This window comes from Cebidichthys violaceus, unplaced genomic scaffold, assembly GCF_023349555.1.
Source record: "Cebidichthys violaceus isolate CVI_PGR_0920_01 unplaced genomic scaffold, fCebVio1.0.p SCAF_2, whole genome shotgun sequence".
Lineage (NCBI taxonomy): Eukaryota > Metazoa > Chordata > Actinopteri > Perciformes > Stichaeidae > Cebidichthys > Cebidichthys violaceus.
In genome coordinates this window covers 18,623,540-18,639,470 of record NW_027176372.1, presented here as the reverse complement: position 1 = coordinate 18,639,470, position 15,931 = coordinate 18,623,540, and the positions used below count along the sequence as shown (strand labels likewise).

The 15,931-nt window shown below is 41.0% G+C and overlaps 1 protein-coding gene across 2 annotated transcripts; it reads left to right on the top strand.

Annotated features, from left to right (window-relative positions):
* The first annotated feature begins 170 nt into the window (after positions 1–170).
* Positions 171–12,227, top strand: kcnk4a (potassium channel, subfamily K, member 4a). 2 transcript variants are annotated; one of them, XM_068714961.1, is made up of 8 exons: positions 171–293; positions 2,649–2,840; positions 5,112–5,375; positions 6,001–6,118; positions 7,478–7,638; positions 8,400–8,586; positions 8,995–9,128; positions 9,241–12,227. In XM_068714961.1, the coding sequence occupies exons 3-8, from the start codon at positions 5,187–5,189 to the stop codon at positions 10,300–10,302; spliced, it is 1,851 nt and encodes a 616-aa protein (XP_068571062.1). In that variant the 5' UTR covers positions 171–293; positions 2,649–2,840; positions 5,112–5,186; the 3' UTR covers positions 10,303–12,227. The 2 variants fall into 2 exon arrangements, with proteins under 2 accessions (XP_068571062.1, XP_068571061.1); XM_068714960.1 differs by having other exon boundaries at positions 7,478–7,647.
* Positions 12,228–15,931: the final 3,704 nt, after the last annotated feature.

Here is a 15,931-nt window from a genome sequence, read left to right as displayed (position 1 = left end):
TCCTCTGCAGTGACGGCACTTAATCACACTTGCTGCGCTGTAATGAACTTCACATGCCTTGTCCCTTTCTTCTCCTCCTCTTCCTCCCCCATCTGGTCCTCCTACGATCTGCTCTCCTCTGTCACAGTGATGTAGGGTCACGAGAATGGGGAAACACCTTCCAAGGAGAAAACACACATGCACTTTCACAACACACACACACACACACACACAGACACACACTCACACAGAGCTCCTCGCTGAGCGCCGAATGGTGAGAGAACACTTGGATAGCAACATTCTCCAAACTGAAGGTAAGACATGCAAAGCTTCTTTTTTTTTTCTGGTGGGTTACTGAGAGTTTTAAGTGTTTTTTGGTTAGTTGTTTATTGTCACTTTTGAAGCAGAAATGTGTATTTTTTGATGATGTATGCATGTATGGCTTATGCCTTTTCTCCAAAATATTTTTTTTCTTTTTAATTCTAAGTTACCAAGTATAGTAGCAGGCTGTCACACTGATTTAAAAAGAGATGATCAATCCCCTGCTCCAACATTCCTGCCAATATACATTCTCTGATCCCTGACACAGACAGCACAGTAATTTAAGTGCAACATTTAGAAAGAAACGTAGCTTAAAACTATACTTTAAGATTCTGACATCTGTGTTTTTAGGAGCGTGGCTGCATTTGATAAGCATTTAATTGAAAATATAGTTGTTTTTTTTGTTTGTTTTACAGCCTCAGATGAAAATGTCAGCTAGTTTATCTTTTTCTATGCGACCTCTGTAGCACAAAGAGTCCTATCATTATTGTTGAGGATCATTCTTTCCCAGAGCATAAAACCACAGAACCGAAAGTTGTAACCTGTGATCTCTCTCTGACGTCAGTGTTGGCTCACTGAAAAGAGGCAAATCCTTCGGCGGGTAATTACATCTATAGAAGCTTTATTTTCTCCCATCACTGCAAATTCTTAAGTTGTATTCATCTCTGGAGGGTTGTCGGCACAGATAAAGATGTGGGACTTTTCTTCTTTCACATTCACAAACAGGCCTCTTATTGTTGAACTGGTTTACTGTAGAAACCGTACAGTCGTAAAAATCCAGGGGCATTATTCACAAACATTCTGAGACTCCCCCCAGAGAGCTCCTAACTTAGCCTCAACATTTCTGGCAAGGAGTCCTAGCTTAGGAGGGATGAAGGAAATTTCTCCGAGCAGCGAGGAAAGGACAGAAACTTTTTCCTTCGTGAGGAGGTATGAAGCATTCTTTTAGAGAGGTGTGATTGGTTGTTCCCCCCAAAAAAAGAACGACGAGGAGTTTCTTTGGGATGAGAATGTACAGTGAAATCAATAGGCCTCTGTGGATACGAAACCAGTAGCTTTAATTTACATTTACTTTACTTCATAGTGGTTTGGAGCCTCACAGATCTCACTTATGTATCTACAAATATGATATTATAAATAATCTGACCTTAATCGAACCAAACTGTAGAGAAGTGTTGACGTGGTAAACCTTTCTTTTGTCACAAACTGAGTTCACACGTTGATGGTGACAAAATATAGAAATGACCTTAAAACATTATTATTGCATCATATAAGGAAATAGTTCAGATATATTTTTTTTTATATTAGCTATGCAAAAACAAATGTACAATCCTTTTGTTTGCCAAAAAGTATCCACAGACTAAGAAATACAGCATGTAATCCTAGTAAAAAATATTTTGTATGTTTTTTCCAAATATGACCGTTAACCGAGCGAGTAACCACGTTGAGAAGCATGTTTTGCGGCTGCTTTTATTCTTATCTTAGTTTCTATAGTTTATCCCACTTTGGTCAGATTTGTCTTGCACACCTGGATTATATGCGGACCTAAGAATAGAAAGAATGTACATCTTCAACCAGCCCCGTGCTTCTTTTCAAACAGCTCACCTCATGATTTATTTCCTCACCTGCCTCCACTGTTTAACTTAAGATTAGATCACCGCCCGTCAGCCACAGTTCTGCTCTTTCTAAGCCCCTCTCACTTAGTATCTTAGCAAAATATCAAAATATGCCAGCGCAGGTTTAGACAGTGATAATAACTAATAATGTCTGTCAGTGTTGAAGCCAGGGGCAGAGAGCGAGACGGTCCGCACAAACCAAAGCCAACAGTCCATTAGTGCAGAATGCTGACAGTCGGCTGGGAAATGTCAGAACATTGTGATGGTGGAGACGACCAGGGCTTACCCAGAGCAAGAAGCCCTCTAAACCCTAGTGTGTGTGTGTGTGTGTGTGTGTGTGTGTGTGTGTGTGTGTGTGTGTGTGTGTGTGTGTGTGTGTGTGTGTGTGTGTGTGTGTGTGTGTGTGTCAAAAGTAAACACAGTTCAAAGAAAACATTAGAAGCCAAATGAGGATAAGCGATAAAGATGTTTTCGATTAATGTCGAGATGTATGTTTGGAGTTTTGGCAGAGTGTAATCATTTGAGAGACCGATGGCAGGGCGGCCTGGAGTGTGTCAGTCCCTCCCTGGTTATTATGACAAAGTCTCTACAGTGGGAACACTTACTCAATGCCACTCGTACCCTTGCTCAAACTAAGAGAGAAACGGGTAAATGTGCCAACTTAAAGCGGTTCTGTTCATCTACACTCAAACCTACGTTTACACTTTTACGTGCATGTGTTTGTTTCTGCAGTTCGTTGTGCTTAAGTCTTCAAGTGGCATAAAGGAGAAGGAAATGGACCCACAATCCTTCGCTCCTGAACGTTGACGACAGGAGAACCAGAGAGAAAGCAAAGCAGAGCAGAGACACAGAGGAAAGAGGAGATTTCTCTGTCACCTGATTTGTGGAGCTAATGGGATGAGCTCCTGACGTCAGTGACTTAAGGTACTGTTATAATCTGTTTTATGTTTTATAAAACATTCTTTATCATAAAAGTGAGTTTAAAAGAGTCCACGAAGAATAGTTTCTTTCAATATTACAATATTGCTGCATTTTTTTATGTGATCCCAATGGAATGCGAGGGTCTAATACCGCGTTCATGTGATTTGAATGTGGTCAGATCAGTATCATAATGAATGAATGCACACAAGGATTCACACATGTATTTCGGGATTTACATATTTTTCTTCCACAAAAATATTTTTGAATGCACACAAAAGTTGTTAGTGTTGTGTATAAATGTAAAACACAATTGTATTTCTAATGCAAACACAAATAAGATTAAATAAATGTAATAGAAATCCACAAATAGAACCTGAGCACAACATAAGACTGGATGCGCTAATGTGATTGTCTGAGTATATATATATATTAACCATAAATTTATGATCCTTTAAATACATATATTAGTGGATTTCTATTGATTTATTTAAAACAAGAAATATTTGTATGTGTTGTATGCTTATTTATTTTTGTGGAGTCATTTATATATATTATTCTTAAAATACATTGTGAATCATTCTGTGTGTATTATGATACTAATCTGACTCCATAGATTAGGGTTGGACGGTAGAGATGAGAAAGATGTCAAGGCGGTTGTACGATTACTGAGTTGATCTTGTGAGGATTTAAATTCTTAGCTCTGACATCATATCCATTAAATGTGGGTTCAATCATTTAAGAGTAACACACACACACACACACACACATATCTGGTTACAGGTCTTGAGGGAGTGCTTCTGCATATGTGAACAGGTTGTATGAAACCTTTTTGTGTCTCCAGAGAGACCTGTGTGAAGATTGGTAAATTGCCTCAAATGATGTCACTTGAGTCACTGTGGGTTGGGGGTGAAGACTAGAAGTTTGAAAATTACCAAAATCTAGTGGTGTAGAGTCAGAAACAAGTGAGCTTACCCGACCTTCTGTGCTGCCCCTGACTAGCAGCTACTAGCACAACAAACTGAATCTGACTGAACATATTCTCATGTTGCATTATGGGAGCCAGTTTTTGAACACAGAAGAATTTGTGGAATAAAAAAAGACGATATCTCTGATTCTACTGCATTGATTTTAAACTGTCCACAGACAGTGTTTCAGCAGTGCAATAATAAATCAGCAGAGTTCCTTTTTAAGTGCCAAGTCAGATACATCAGAGCTTTCAGAGAGCAATTACAACTTGGACATTGACATGACGGCATCACAGTAAAAGACAATATCAAACTGCATTGTGTAATGTTCAGAAATTTCTCAAACAGAGAGGAAGAAGGCCATAGTGGAGAAGAAGGCCACTGAGGAGAAGAAGCAGCAGCCCCCCCCCTTTGCACTCTTTGTTCCATCAGCAAGCAGGGCAGGAGTCAGCAGGTCCAGGTTGAAATCAAAAGTATTTAATATTGTTAACAGAAGCCAAAACAATCACAAACCAAATTACACTATCGATAGTCAAATATTTCAAGAAATATGAGACCCCGTTCATACCACAGGACAGATAGATGTATCTGCCCCATGGTACGAAGGAAGTCTGATTCTCTCAGGGGACAAACAGCTCCTTTGCCCCCCCAGAGTTACATTCCTCAACCTATCGATCAGCTCCACGATTGGCTGAAGTCCAATCAGCTTCTCCTTGGATCCTGACCCATTGTCCTGGGCAGACACCTCAGTGAACTACCCTCCTCCCCCGCAGATTGACACCTTCTGACATTCCTCAAACCCCCATCACAGACTCAATATACATTCAATGACCACACTCCTTGGTTTAACACTTCCCAAGTAACCAAACTGTGACACATAATATCCAGCACTAGGAATGCTTTAAAACTTAAAATTCCTCACAATTGTGGGAAATGTAGTTTCCCAGTGTGGGCTTGAACCATACAAAAGGGCTAAAGAGACCGGGTTCCTCGGCTTCTGCTGCTTCACTTTTGACCATCATTTCTTTTGTGAGCTCATAGCTTCTAATGGAGGAGTACAAAAACAGGTTTCTGGAGCACTCCTTCAACACCACTGTACACCACCTACTGTAAGATGTGTAGAAGTGTACTTTACACTTTGTCAGCTCGTAACTTCTGACTTTTCCTGTCAGTGACTCTTTGGGTTGACGCACAGATATATAAATAAAGGTAGTTATTGTGTGTCAGCCTTCCACGAACACTTGTGTTGCTTGCTTATTTCCGTGCTCACATATACAGTGTTCTAAAGGAACTTCCTGTTTATGGCCAGCTGTGCCCCGGTGTATCCTGACTGAGAGCCTGGCCTCTGAGCTCTGACCCCCCAGGGGGGGTCAACGGGGAGAAAATGCGGTGTACCACCCTCTTGGCCCTGCTGATTGGGGTCATGCTGTACCTGGTGATGGGAGCGCTTGTTTTTGGAACCCTGGAGCTCCCCGAGGAGAGTTTGGCATACAAAGACCTTCTCGATACCAAGAACACTTTCCTTGATAATAACTCCTGTGTCACCGAGCTGGACTTCTACAAGCTTGTGAAGGTATCAATGGACACACTAAGCGCACTCTCATCACGTAATCCCACTCACACTAACTGTAAACACAACCACAGCTTTAAGATTTGTTTTTAACCACAGAGATAAAGTATTTATTTAGCTTTTCTGTTTTTGCTCTTTCTGATTAAACTTGAGACACAACACACGTGTCTATTTTTAATGTTCATCACTGATAGTTAAAGCAGGTTTATTTCAGTAAGTCAGGCTTAGTTTCAGAAGATTCTGGGCTGCACTTGCTAATCTGAAATTGTTTTCAATCTTTGCACAATATTCAATTCAAAATATGAGTTTGCACTGCAGTTAATATAATATTTAAAAAGAATTAATAGTAAGTATAAAAGTCAGCTAAAAAAGCGGCAACTTTTTGTTTTTCTTCTTTCCCTTCCCATTGATCATCTTGCGACCCTTCAAGGAGGCCCAACCCCAGTTTGGAACCATTGCACTAAAGCTAACCTGATATAAAGAAAACTAAATTCCATCTACTACCATCCTTTTGCATTGATGCATTGGATTTTTTAAAGATAATTGTACTGGTACTTGCACATATGTAGAGGATATAACCTGTGTTGTAAGTTAAGTATGGCGAGTAAATGACATACCTCACCTGCAGGTAGTGGTGTCTGCGGTGGAGTCGGGACTCGATGTGAACAACCTTTCTGCCAACTTCACCTCCCGCTGGGACCTGGCCTCAGCCTTCTTCTTCTGTGGTACCATCATTACCACCATAGGTACAGTATACTAAGATACTTATGGTATTTTTCACATTCTGTTCTATGACTTTTTTTGACATAATATGCTATGACTTTTTTATGACTTACTGACATACTATACGTAGACTTTTTCATTACTTTTTTGAAATACTATAATCTGTATTTCCGACATACTTTACTATGACTTTTGTATTACTTTTTTTGACATACTATACGATGACTTTTTTCGACATGCTATACCAGTGGTTTTCAACCTTTTCTGAGCCGCGGTACATTTTTTACTTTAAAAAGATCCCTTGGCACATCAACAACCAAAAAAGTTACAAAAGGACACCTTTTAGCATAATACAACAAATATGCCGACAATTTAATGACAAGTCTCTCAATTTGTTGGTCCTTACTCAGTGTGAAACCTGGGCCTATTTAGATGAACACAAAGCTGACTTTTGTCCAGGGCCCAGTTCAGAGTCAGCATTTTTCTTTTCAAATATTTCTCCATCACTGTTCGTCTCACTGCAACGTCTCCCGCACATCATTTAATTCTACTGTTTTAAATGAACAAGGTCATCCTGCTGCCACCCACTGGCATGGAAGAGTATTTCATTACTTAGCCAGTCACTGTGTTGCAGGATCAGATGCTCAACAATGGCAAATTATTTGCAGCAACTAAATAATATTTCTTTGGACCGATTAAGTGAAATTGGACATTTTCCCACGGCACACCTGACGATCTCTCACGGCCCACTGATGTACTATGACTTTTTTATGACTTTTTTCGACATGCTATACTATGACTTTTATGACTTTGACATCATACTGAGACTTATTTTGATATTCTTGACTATGACTTTTTTGACACACTGCTGTGATTTTTTTGTCCTTGGACACACTGTACTATGACTTTCTTAGACATATATTACTTTTTTATGACTTTTTTGACATACTATACTATGATTTATTTCGACATAGTCTGCCTTGACTTTTTTATTACTTGATATTTTTCATGACATTTACAATTCATTTAACATATTTGACATAATTTAATATTACTTTGAAAGTATTCTATGCCTTTTCTATGGTTTTGTTCATGAAATACTAAAGTGTGACTTTTTACATTTAAATTTTTTTGACATACTATGCTATGACATTTTACTGTACATATTTATCTTCTGTTTTTCATTCCTCTTTATTCTTCTTTGATACTAGCCATCTAAAATCCATGTGCAATGAACTCTACCTCATGTTAGTCCAAAAGACATCTCAGAATTGTGTCTCAGGTCTGTTGTAAATTGAAGTTGGTGATACAAAAGGAGTCTTCATAGAACTCGCATGCATATTAACTTTAATTGAAGGTCCTTTTTTTAAACTTTCTAACAGGTTTTGGCAACTTGTCTCCTCTGACGTGGTACGGCCAGTTGTTCTGTGTGTGCTACGCCCTGGTGGGGATCCCCATGTTTGGCATACTGCTGGCTGGAGTGGGTGACCACATGGGCACAGTGCTGCGGAGAGCTGTGGCAAAGATTGAGACCCTCTTCCTGGTGAGAATGGTCTGTTCTGCCCAGGAACCAAACTGCAGTTAGATTTACACCTCGTGTGAATCACAGCTTCAAACCTCCTTTTTTTTTGTTGCAGTGAATAATCTGTGATTTTCTGGTTAAGAACCAAGCTAGAACCCACTACCTGGATGTGAACCACTGCTACTGGTGTTAATTCATATTCCTGTTGTCATGAAAGAAGTGATTTTCAATTTGCTTGATTGTTTTAAAGTAAAGAACAATGTAGAAATGCTAAATAAAGTAGCTAAAAGTAGCTGCTGCAAACAGTCTCTGCAAGTGATAATTTGGTTATTTGCATGCTGTCAGCACTGGCAAATTTCAGCTTCTCTGTGATTACACATACTGTAACTGCAGCCCTGAGCAGGTAAACAAGAGCCTTGCTCAAGGGCACCATGTCAGTGGTAGCTGAGAAAAAGGACGTATTTCACTTGAAAATAAATGGTAAAGAAAGAAAACTGCTATCACATACAAATACTCAGTTGTCATACTTACATTAAAAATAGATGAATGGTACTGAGGAAATGATTCAGCATTAATTGACTTTTATCTGAAAGAGAAATGATTGTCACACTATTTCATATAAAAAAAGTTGGCATTTGATCTGAAACAGTAAAACAATTACCAGTTAAAATAAAACTTCTAAGTCAATCAACTTGTTTTCTGTGGTCGATCACAGTCATTCATTAAGTATTCATTACCATTCATTCTGCCTCTGTATTTCCCGCTATCCTTCTCTCTCTCAGAAGCGTAAGGTCAGGCCGACCACTGTACGTGTGATCTCAGCGGTTCTCTCCATCCTGATTGGTTGTCTGATCTTCCTCGCCGTGCCTACAGTTGTGTTTCAGAAAGTGGAGAACTGGTCATTTCTGGAGTCGCTCTACTTTGTGGTCATCACTCTCACCACTGTTGGCTTTGGAGACTACGTACCAGGTACTGACACACACACACACACACACACACACACACACACACACACACACACACACACACACACACACGCAATACACAGCAAGTTACACGCAACCTCATGTCTTACTTCAAACAGTGCAGTTCAAATTTCTATACCCAAAATGGAAGAGATGTGCAAAAGCTGTGTGCAATAATGCAAGCATGACTTAAGGTGTCCCAAGCAAAAAAGGTTGAGACACTGGTCTGGTGGATAGAGCAATTACCCCTCACCCAGGTCACCCATGTTAATGACACATCTCGCTCTCTGCTCCAGGACTGCTCCGTATCAGACTCTAACTTCTGATTATTGTGACGGGGCAACAGAAAGGCGACTGCTGCATCTCTGGGGACCATGGCCTCACACTAAAACTCCACTTTCTCTGTGTCCAGGTGGTCGTGAGGTCGGCTGGTTCTTCAAGCCTCTGGTGTGGTTGTGGATAGTGTTTGGTCTCGCCTACTTTGCCTCCATCCTCACCATGATAGGCAACTGGCTGAAAGTGCTGTCTAAGAGGACCCGCGCAGAGGTGAGCGAAATATGATACTAGAGAGCCAGTAATGTACACCAAGAGAAGAGGAGCAGCACTTAATCCTGGTTAGAGGTTCATCTTTTTCCCCATCTCCTGCTCTATCTCTCAGATGGAGGAGTTGAGGGCCCACGCTACAGACTGGACTCAGAATATTCAGAACATGTCCATGGACTTCCGCATCCCAAACCCTCTGGAGTTCAACGACCCTTTCCTCCTGCAGCGCCGGCGCTGGAAACGCAGTGAGCGTCGACGCATGCGACGGGGAGCCCAGGGCACTCTGGGATACTTGGCTCGAGGAGGATCTGAGAATGGACACCTGCCGAACCGCTGGGCCGGCCTGTCCAGCTCCATGAGCCGGCTGGAGGCCCATTCGTCTCTTGAGAGGGCGTTGGTGGCCAAGTCCAGGCAAAGGGTCAGTGCCGCTGGAGGTGGAACGGTCCCGAGGGTGGTGCCTGCGTTGAGAGTTGACCCCACTGTGGGTCTGCAGGTGGAGGGCAGGCCGTTTCTTCCCCTGCTGGCCCGCTCATTCTCCCTCCCTGTGGCACACTCCACCTTAGAGCTGGACTCAGCAGGTGCAGCCATGCAAGGAGGATCCCTCTCTGGATCTGAGTCTCCTTTTGACTCCAGATCAGACGTTTCCTCAGTCTCCTCGTCCCTCTTGGCGCTCCACAAGCTCCAGCCCTACTGTACAGTCAGCAACATGGAGGAGGGAGGAGCGAGAGTCGCATACATGAACACAGCACGAGAGAAAGACAAACTGATTCTAGCAGAGAAATGTGTATCTGTAGCCAAAACTAACCACAGACGCAGTCCTGCTCCTGGTTTGCACCCTCGCTTCTCCCCTCTTCCTCCTTCTCGCCACCCAATCCAGCTTCCCTCCCCTCCCCTCCACGCTGCCTCCTCACCCAGCTGCCAGCTGCTGGATTTCTTCGGAGAGAATCTGGCGTACATCGATGAGTCCTCAGACACGCTGAGCGACCGCGCCCAGCCAGGAGCAAGCGAGGAGAGGAGGAGACGGCCACGAAAGCCAAAGAGGAGGAGCATGAGGAAGCAGCTGTCAAACAAGTGGAGCCCCTTGCAGGTGAGGAGGCCCAGCAGTGATATGCGGCCACCGTCAAATCCCCCCACACCACCTCCAGAGAACCAGACAGGTTCAGGTCCGTCACTCTGACAGCCAACACACTCACGACATGGTGCCAAAGTCAAGGTGTGACAGAACTTATTAGTCCTAAAGCTGTGGGTTCAGCTCTATGACTTGACACTTTGACCAAGTAGAATATACAGTGCAACATGCAATTCTAACCATCATAAATAAAGCTGATGTTTCAGGAGATTTTTTGTATTTAAGGCTAGCCTCACAAAGTCATTACTTCGTTATCTGAGGAGGTATAAACTTCTACAACACTTGGAGATTTTTTACCTTGGAAGTAGGTGAAATTGTGCCAGAAACACCTTTCTACTTAGTGATCTGACAAAGCTCCATGAAAATTTGTTCGGGACACGAAATCCTTAATAGGGGCTGTACAATAGATGATTGGCAACAGACATGAGGATGAGAAGACATGAACCAAACATACTCCAGACTGAATGACCGTATCATTCACTGGGCTCTACAACAAGACTCTACAGCCATGCAAGCAACGTTGGGTGACTTCACCGAGATAATTTCCATCATCTGATTATAACTGTGACTTATTTGTTCCAACAACTGAGCTCAATTTTGCGGCGTACACATGATATCTTTATTAATCGAGCAAGTCCCAGTGAGCTCCGATAAACCTCCACGCGCTCGTCTTAACGGGCACTGAGGCAAATGCCAGAAATATGTCACACAAGTGTGGCCGTTAGGACCTTTCAATTAATTCTAGATGTGAGAACAAAATTTCATGGCAATGCAATCAGCCGTTGTGGAGATACGGTTCCTCCCAGGCATCTGGGAACCATGAATGCTTGTTTCATGGCAATCCATCCAGAAGTTGTTGAGACATCTCAGTCTGGACTAAAATGGTGGATTGAACGACTTTGCCAGGTTGCACCTACATTTTCCAAAATACATCTAAAGGGAGCGATAAAGAGGCCTTTCAAACGAGGGACTCATGCATCCTTTTAAAATCTACCACACCTTGTGTGTAAACAGTTGGTCACAAGTCTCAGAGGTTATAAGAGGTTATGAGTCACATCATTATTCTGACATCATTACACATATTTATCTCCTTTGGTAATCTGTCTTTCCGCTTCTGAGCTCAATCGATTCTCGGCAGACATATTCACAATTAACTCTCAGATTTATGTTGGCTTCGTGAGACAAACTCTTGGCTACTTGACTAATAGCTTCAAATTCAGAGCAGGGTTTTGGAACCAATCACAATTTTTTACCTTTTTATGGAAAACAACATTAAAAGGGAAGAAGACCAGGGGACAAACGCACAAGAGTTTTTAACACAGTAAATGCATTTTTTTTTTTTTTTTAAAGTGTGACATCATCTACAAATAAAATTCATCACAAGACACAATGCGTCCTGGGTGGCTTACCACCTCGGCTAAAAACATTCCCGGGGAAAAACCCTGCAGGGTGGAGAACCTAAACCATCACAACAGCACATTATCATCAAAGCAAAGCATCAGACCAGTGTCACTGTGTGACGCCGTCACACGAGGCTACGAGTTGTTTGAGGGATGAAGCAGGTAACTAACAACTGCTGGTTCCTGAAACTGCTCCTGAATGTTTTAAGTGCTTCGTATTACTTCCGTGCTCTGTACACCATGATAAGCATCTTTGTGTGCTGGTGTTGGATATAAGTGTTCAGGGCTATTAAAGCAACACTAAGGTTACTTTTAAGGTTTGTGGTGTTTATCAAGTTTAATATCAAGATTCCATACATCACTGATGGTTCTGCTTGTGACCACTTTTCCTCTTGGTTGATACTGTTTGTTTAATTATTTTTAAAGACTAAAGCCCTTTGCCACATAAATAGCTGTGTCGGTTTTGAGCTTGTTTATACACCCTTTCAGTACGATGCTATTGGTCCTCAGTTGAACCCTGTTAGATGCCTCATTAATGTCTTAAAGTGACACATTAAAGTGATGATTACCAGACTTCTCTTAACACATACACTGCTATTTGACATAAACCTTGACAGGGCTCACCTGTTCAGATGTCTTTGTGATTTATTTATTTTTAATATTATTGTGTCAACTTTCGGTAACATTTCAAGAAAGACACTAATGTGCCAACAAAGGCAGTGAAGGAGAAGACAAGCTAGTAAAAATGGTTGTAAAGAATACAGGAAATGAATGCATTCAACATGTCTGTTAGACCTCAAGGACACACAAAATGATACACACAATACGTTTTGGTGAGTAAAAAAAAATTGTTTACAAGAAAACTCCACAGGGCACTTTAAATGTACAAAGCCTGTAGTGCTGTTTAGTGACATTGACCAAACCTATTTCCCAGTTTCATACTTCTCACAAATTCTAAGCTGTTTTTGAGTGAGTTCACCCTTCATGCTACACTTCTTCCAACCATGCCTTTAATTTCCCAGCTACAAATACAGCCTGTAAATTTATAAAATATATAAACATTTCCCTGGGGTTCTCTCTGAAATGTTTAATTAGCAGTGGCAAGGTAAAATTTCATTTTGTTGTATTGTACAATTTCATTCTAGTGTAATGTTCTGTTCTAACTTCAAAAAACATTATGAGAAAAAATATTAGTATATAGTACTCAATGTATACAATAAATATGCAGAACAAAATTGGGACACAGTCTGTTGTTCCCAAACCTCCGTCCACTGGAGAGCAGGAGATTTGAAATGACCCGACATCTGAACCCTGAAAGTCCTGAGTGAACTCGGCTCTTGGTGGATGACATAAACATTCACTTACTGCTTACTCAGAACCAGGAACTACTACAAGAGGCCATCGTGGCATTCTGCCCTCTACCAGGGCCAAAATAAGTAACTGACTGAATCCACACTCAAATTCAGGCACCCACATATTTTGTCATTTGTTGACAGAGGGCTGGAAGGAGAAAGACATTCACATGGCAACATGTTGGCGTGCCGATCACGACACATTAATATTGTTTATGAGTCTGACTCCTGACCTACAAAGGATGTCAATAATCTTTAATTTTCTTTTAATTCTTCTTTATATACAATAAAAGGAGGGTGGGTATTTGAATTGCTGCTCACTGATGTTAAGACTTCCATCAGTTTCATACTAAATATGTAAAACTCTAAAATTATATTTCAGACACTGTAAAGTGTAACACCAAGTATAGAAAGTAAAAAAAGTCATAGTATGTCATAAATATGTCATAGTATAAGTTAGAAAAAAACTGATGGTATAGTAATTCATAAAAACTCAATATAGTATGTCATAAAAAGTCATAGTATAGTAAGTCATAAAGATTCATCGTATATTATGGGATAATAAGTTAAGTTAGTATAATAAGTGATGAAAAGTAATAGTACAGAATGTCATAAAAAGTCATAGTATAGTAAATGACAAAAGAAATCATAGTTAAGTATGTCATAAAAAAAGTCACTGTATAGCACACAATAGAAAAGCCTTTACATTGTTTTTTACACTTCATTTGTATTGAGCTGGCCGTACTGCTGAGGTGACCATGGATGTCAGATGGTTTGTTCTAGGGCCTCAAGCAGAGCTCTGTGACTGCTCAGATAAGGTGGCTTCAATAATGCTGCGGCCACAGATCGGTATCTTCTGTTGACTCCTGCGTCTCATTATCGCTCTGCTGCTCGTATAACCTTTTATTTTGTGTTTATGGTGTCCTGTTGCCCCGAGAGCTGTATTTTAATTTAACTGCCACAGAAACGATTTCAATCTAGTTGTGTGACGAATAAAGTCTCGTCCAGACCTGTAATGTGAGCTATGTTTGACACGGACCACAAGGTGCATATGAGAAAGAGAGAATTGCTCTCCGTCATCCTCAGGAACATTTTACAACCGTTATCAAGGGCTCTCTTACATTTTTTGGTCAGTATGGGAAGAACCAGAGCCATGAATCATGACAGATTTGGCTAAATGGAGGTTATACTGGCCGGATGTTTGGATGCATGGGTGTGCTTTTGATGCCTACAGGGTCTGTATGTACACTCCCTATCAAGGTCAAAGTCTCAGACATGGTTTATATTGTGTGTGTGTGTGTGTGTGTGTGTGTGTGTGTGTGTGTGTGTGTGTGTGTGTGTGTGTGTGTGTGTGAGTGTGAGTGAGTGAGCGGGGGTCGATAGACTTCCCTCTCAAGGACAGTGGGACTCAGTGTGAGACAGAGCAAGGCGCTCTACCGTGGGATAAGTACAGGTTGGATATAGCAAGGGGTAGTTAAGTGGAAAAGACTAACAGATGCTGGGTCTAGTTTACTCGGGTGGGAGGGAGCCTCACCACAGCTCGAGCCCTAGCACCCCAACACATACAAACACACACAAAAGTGAGGCTGCATTCTCACTGTGGCTTAGAAAAAACTATTTTACTTCAATGGCTGGAGAACAGTTTGTATCTCTGTATTTAAACAGCTGAAGTCAGTTAGATGGACGCATCTCCCGTCAATTTCAGGACATTAAAGCATCATAGGGCTGTGCGATATGGCCGAAATATTCTATTCTGATATAGGATATTTCATACCTTGATAACTATATATCACAATATAAATAAATGTTCTATATGAAATAACCACATGGTAATGCATATTTTTGTATACTACTGTGTGAATTAAATACATGAAATGAAAATTACTGAGTGTTTTCTAATCTTCTGGTTCTAGACTAATAATAATAATAATTTAAACGTGGTCCAGACGAAAACCTGGGGGAGTCCTATGTTTCTTGTTATGAATGGAGAAAAAAACAGCAGCTCTTTTATCTTTGCAACTATCTATACAATGTTGTTAAAAAAAGGAGTTACCATCCAATTAGAAACAAGATATAACTTCAGTAAATGCATTAAACAACTGGCTCTATTAAGTTCTTCCTTCCTATTTAACTTTAGTTTTCAAAACCTCCTTCCAAATACCTCCTCAAAAAGTTAAAAAGATAAATCCACATCTCACTCAGCAGGGTCACAGAGGGAACACCCCAGTCACAAACACAATAGAAGCCAGGGAATCATTTCTGTGCCATCACACATGACCTCACCAGCCACAGCCACACACACACACACACACACACACACACACACACACACAAACCACGGGCATACCAGAGAGTCTATATTTAAAATATGCCCTAGGGATGTTTTTTTTATTTCCAGCATTTAGACATTCTATCAAAAGTGGTCACTGTGGATATTTGGGTGCAGAGAAAGAGACTGTGTGTGTATGTGTGTGTGTGTGTGTGTGTGTGTGTGTGTGTGTGAGAGAGAGAGAGAGAGAGAGAGCGAGAGAGAGAGAGCAATACTGTTTCTAAACTTTCATGCCAATAAAGCTATTGAAATTGAAATTGAAAATTGAAAATTGAGAGAGAGAGACTGGTGGTAAAAAATAGGTATGACAAAATAAAATCACAGCATAGGAATAGCAAAGAGTATAGTTTTTTTACAATAAGATAATAAATGCACATTCAGAAAACGACTATAAGAGTGTGATTACGGAATATTTGAGTCAGACCCAAATAGGTACAAATTTGCCAAGGCTGCAAAATACCACCTTCCAAACTTGCAGCCGTTCCAAATACAGCCCTATCATCCCACGTCTCATTTTCAAAGCCTCTCTTTTCTCCCTCTCTCCTCCCACCACAAATCCCAGAACCTCGAGCAGCAGAGAGCGAGAGAGAGAGACA

Coding starts and splice junctions, on each gene's coding strand:
- kcnk4a (XM_068714960.1), top strand. CDS start 5,187: ATGCGGTGTACCACCCTCTTGGCCCTGCTGATTGGGGTCATGCTGTAC. Junction 6,119..7,477: donor TACCATCATTACCACCATAG/GTACAGTATACT, acceptor ACTTTCTAACAG/GTTTTGGCAACTTGTCTCCT. Junction 9,129..9,240: donor CTAAGAGGACCCGCGCAGAG/GTGAGCGAAATA, acceptor TCTATCTCTCAG/ATGGAGGAGTTGAGGGCCCA.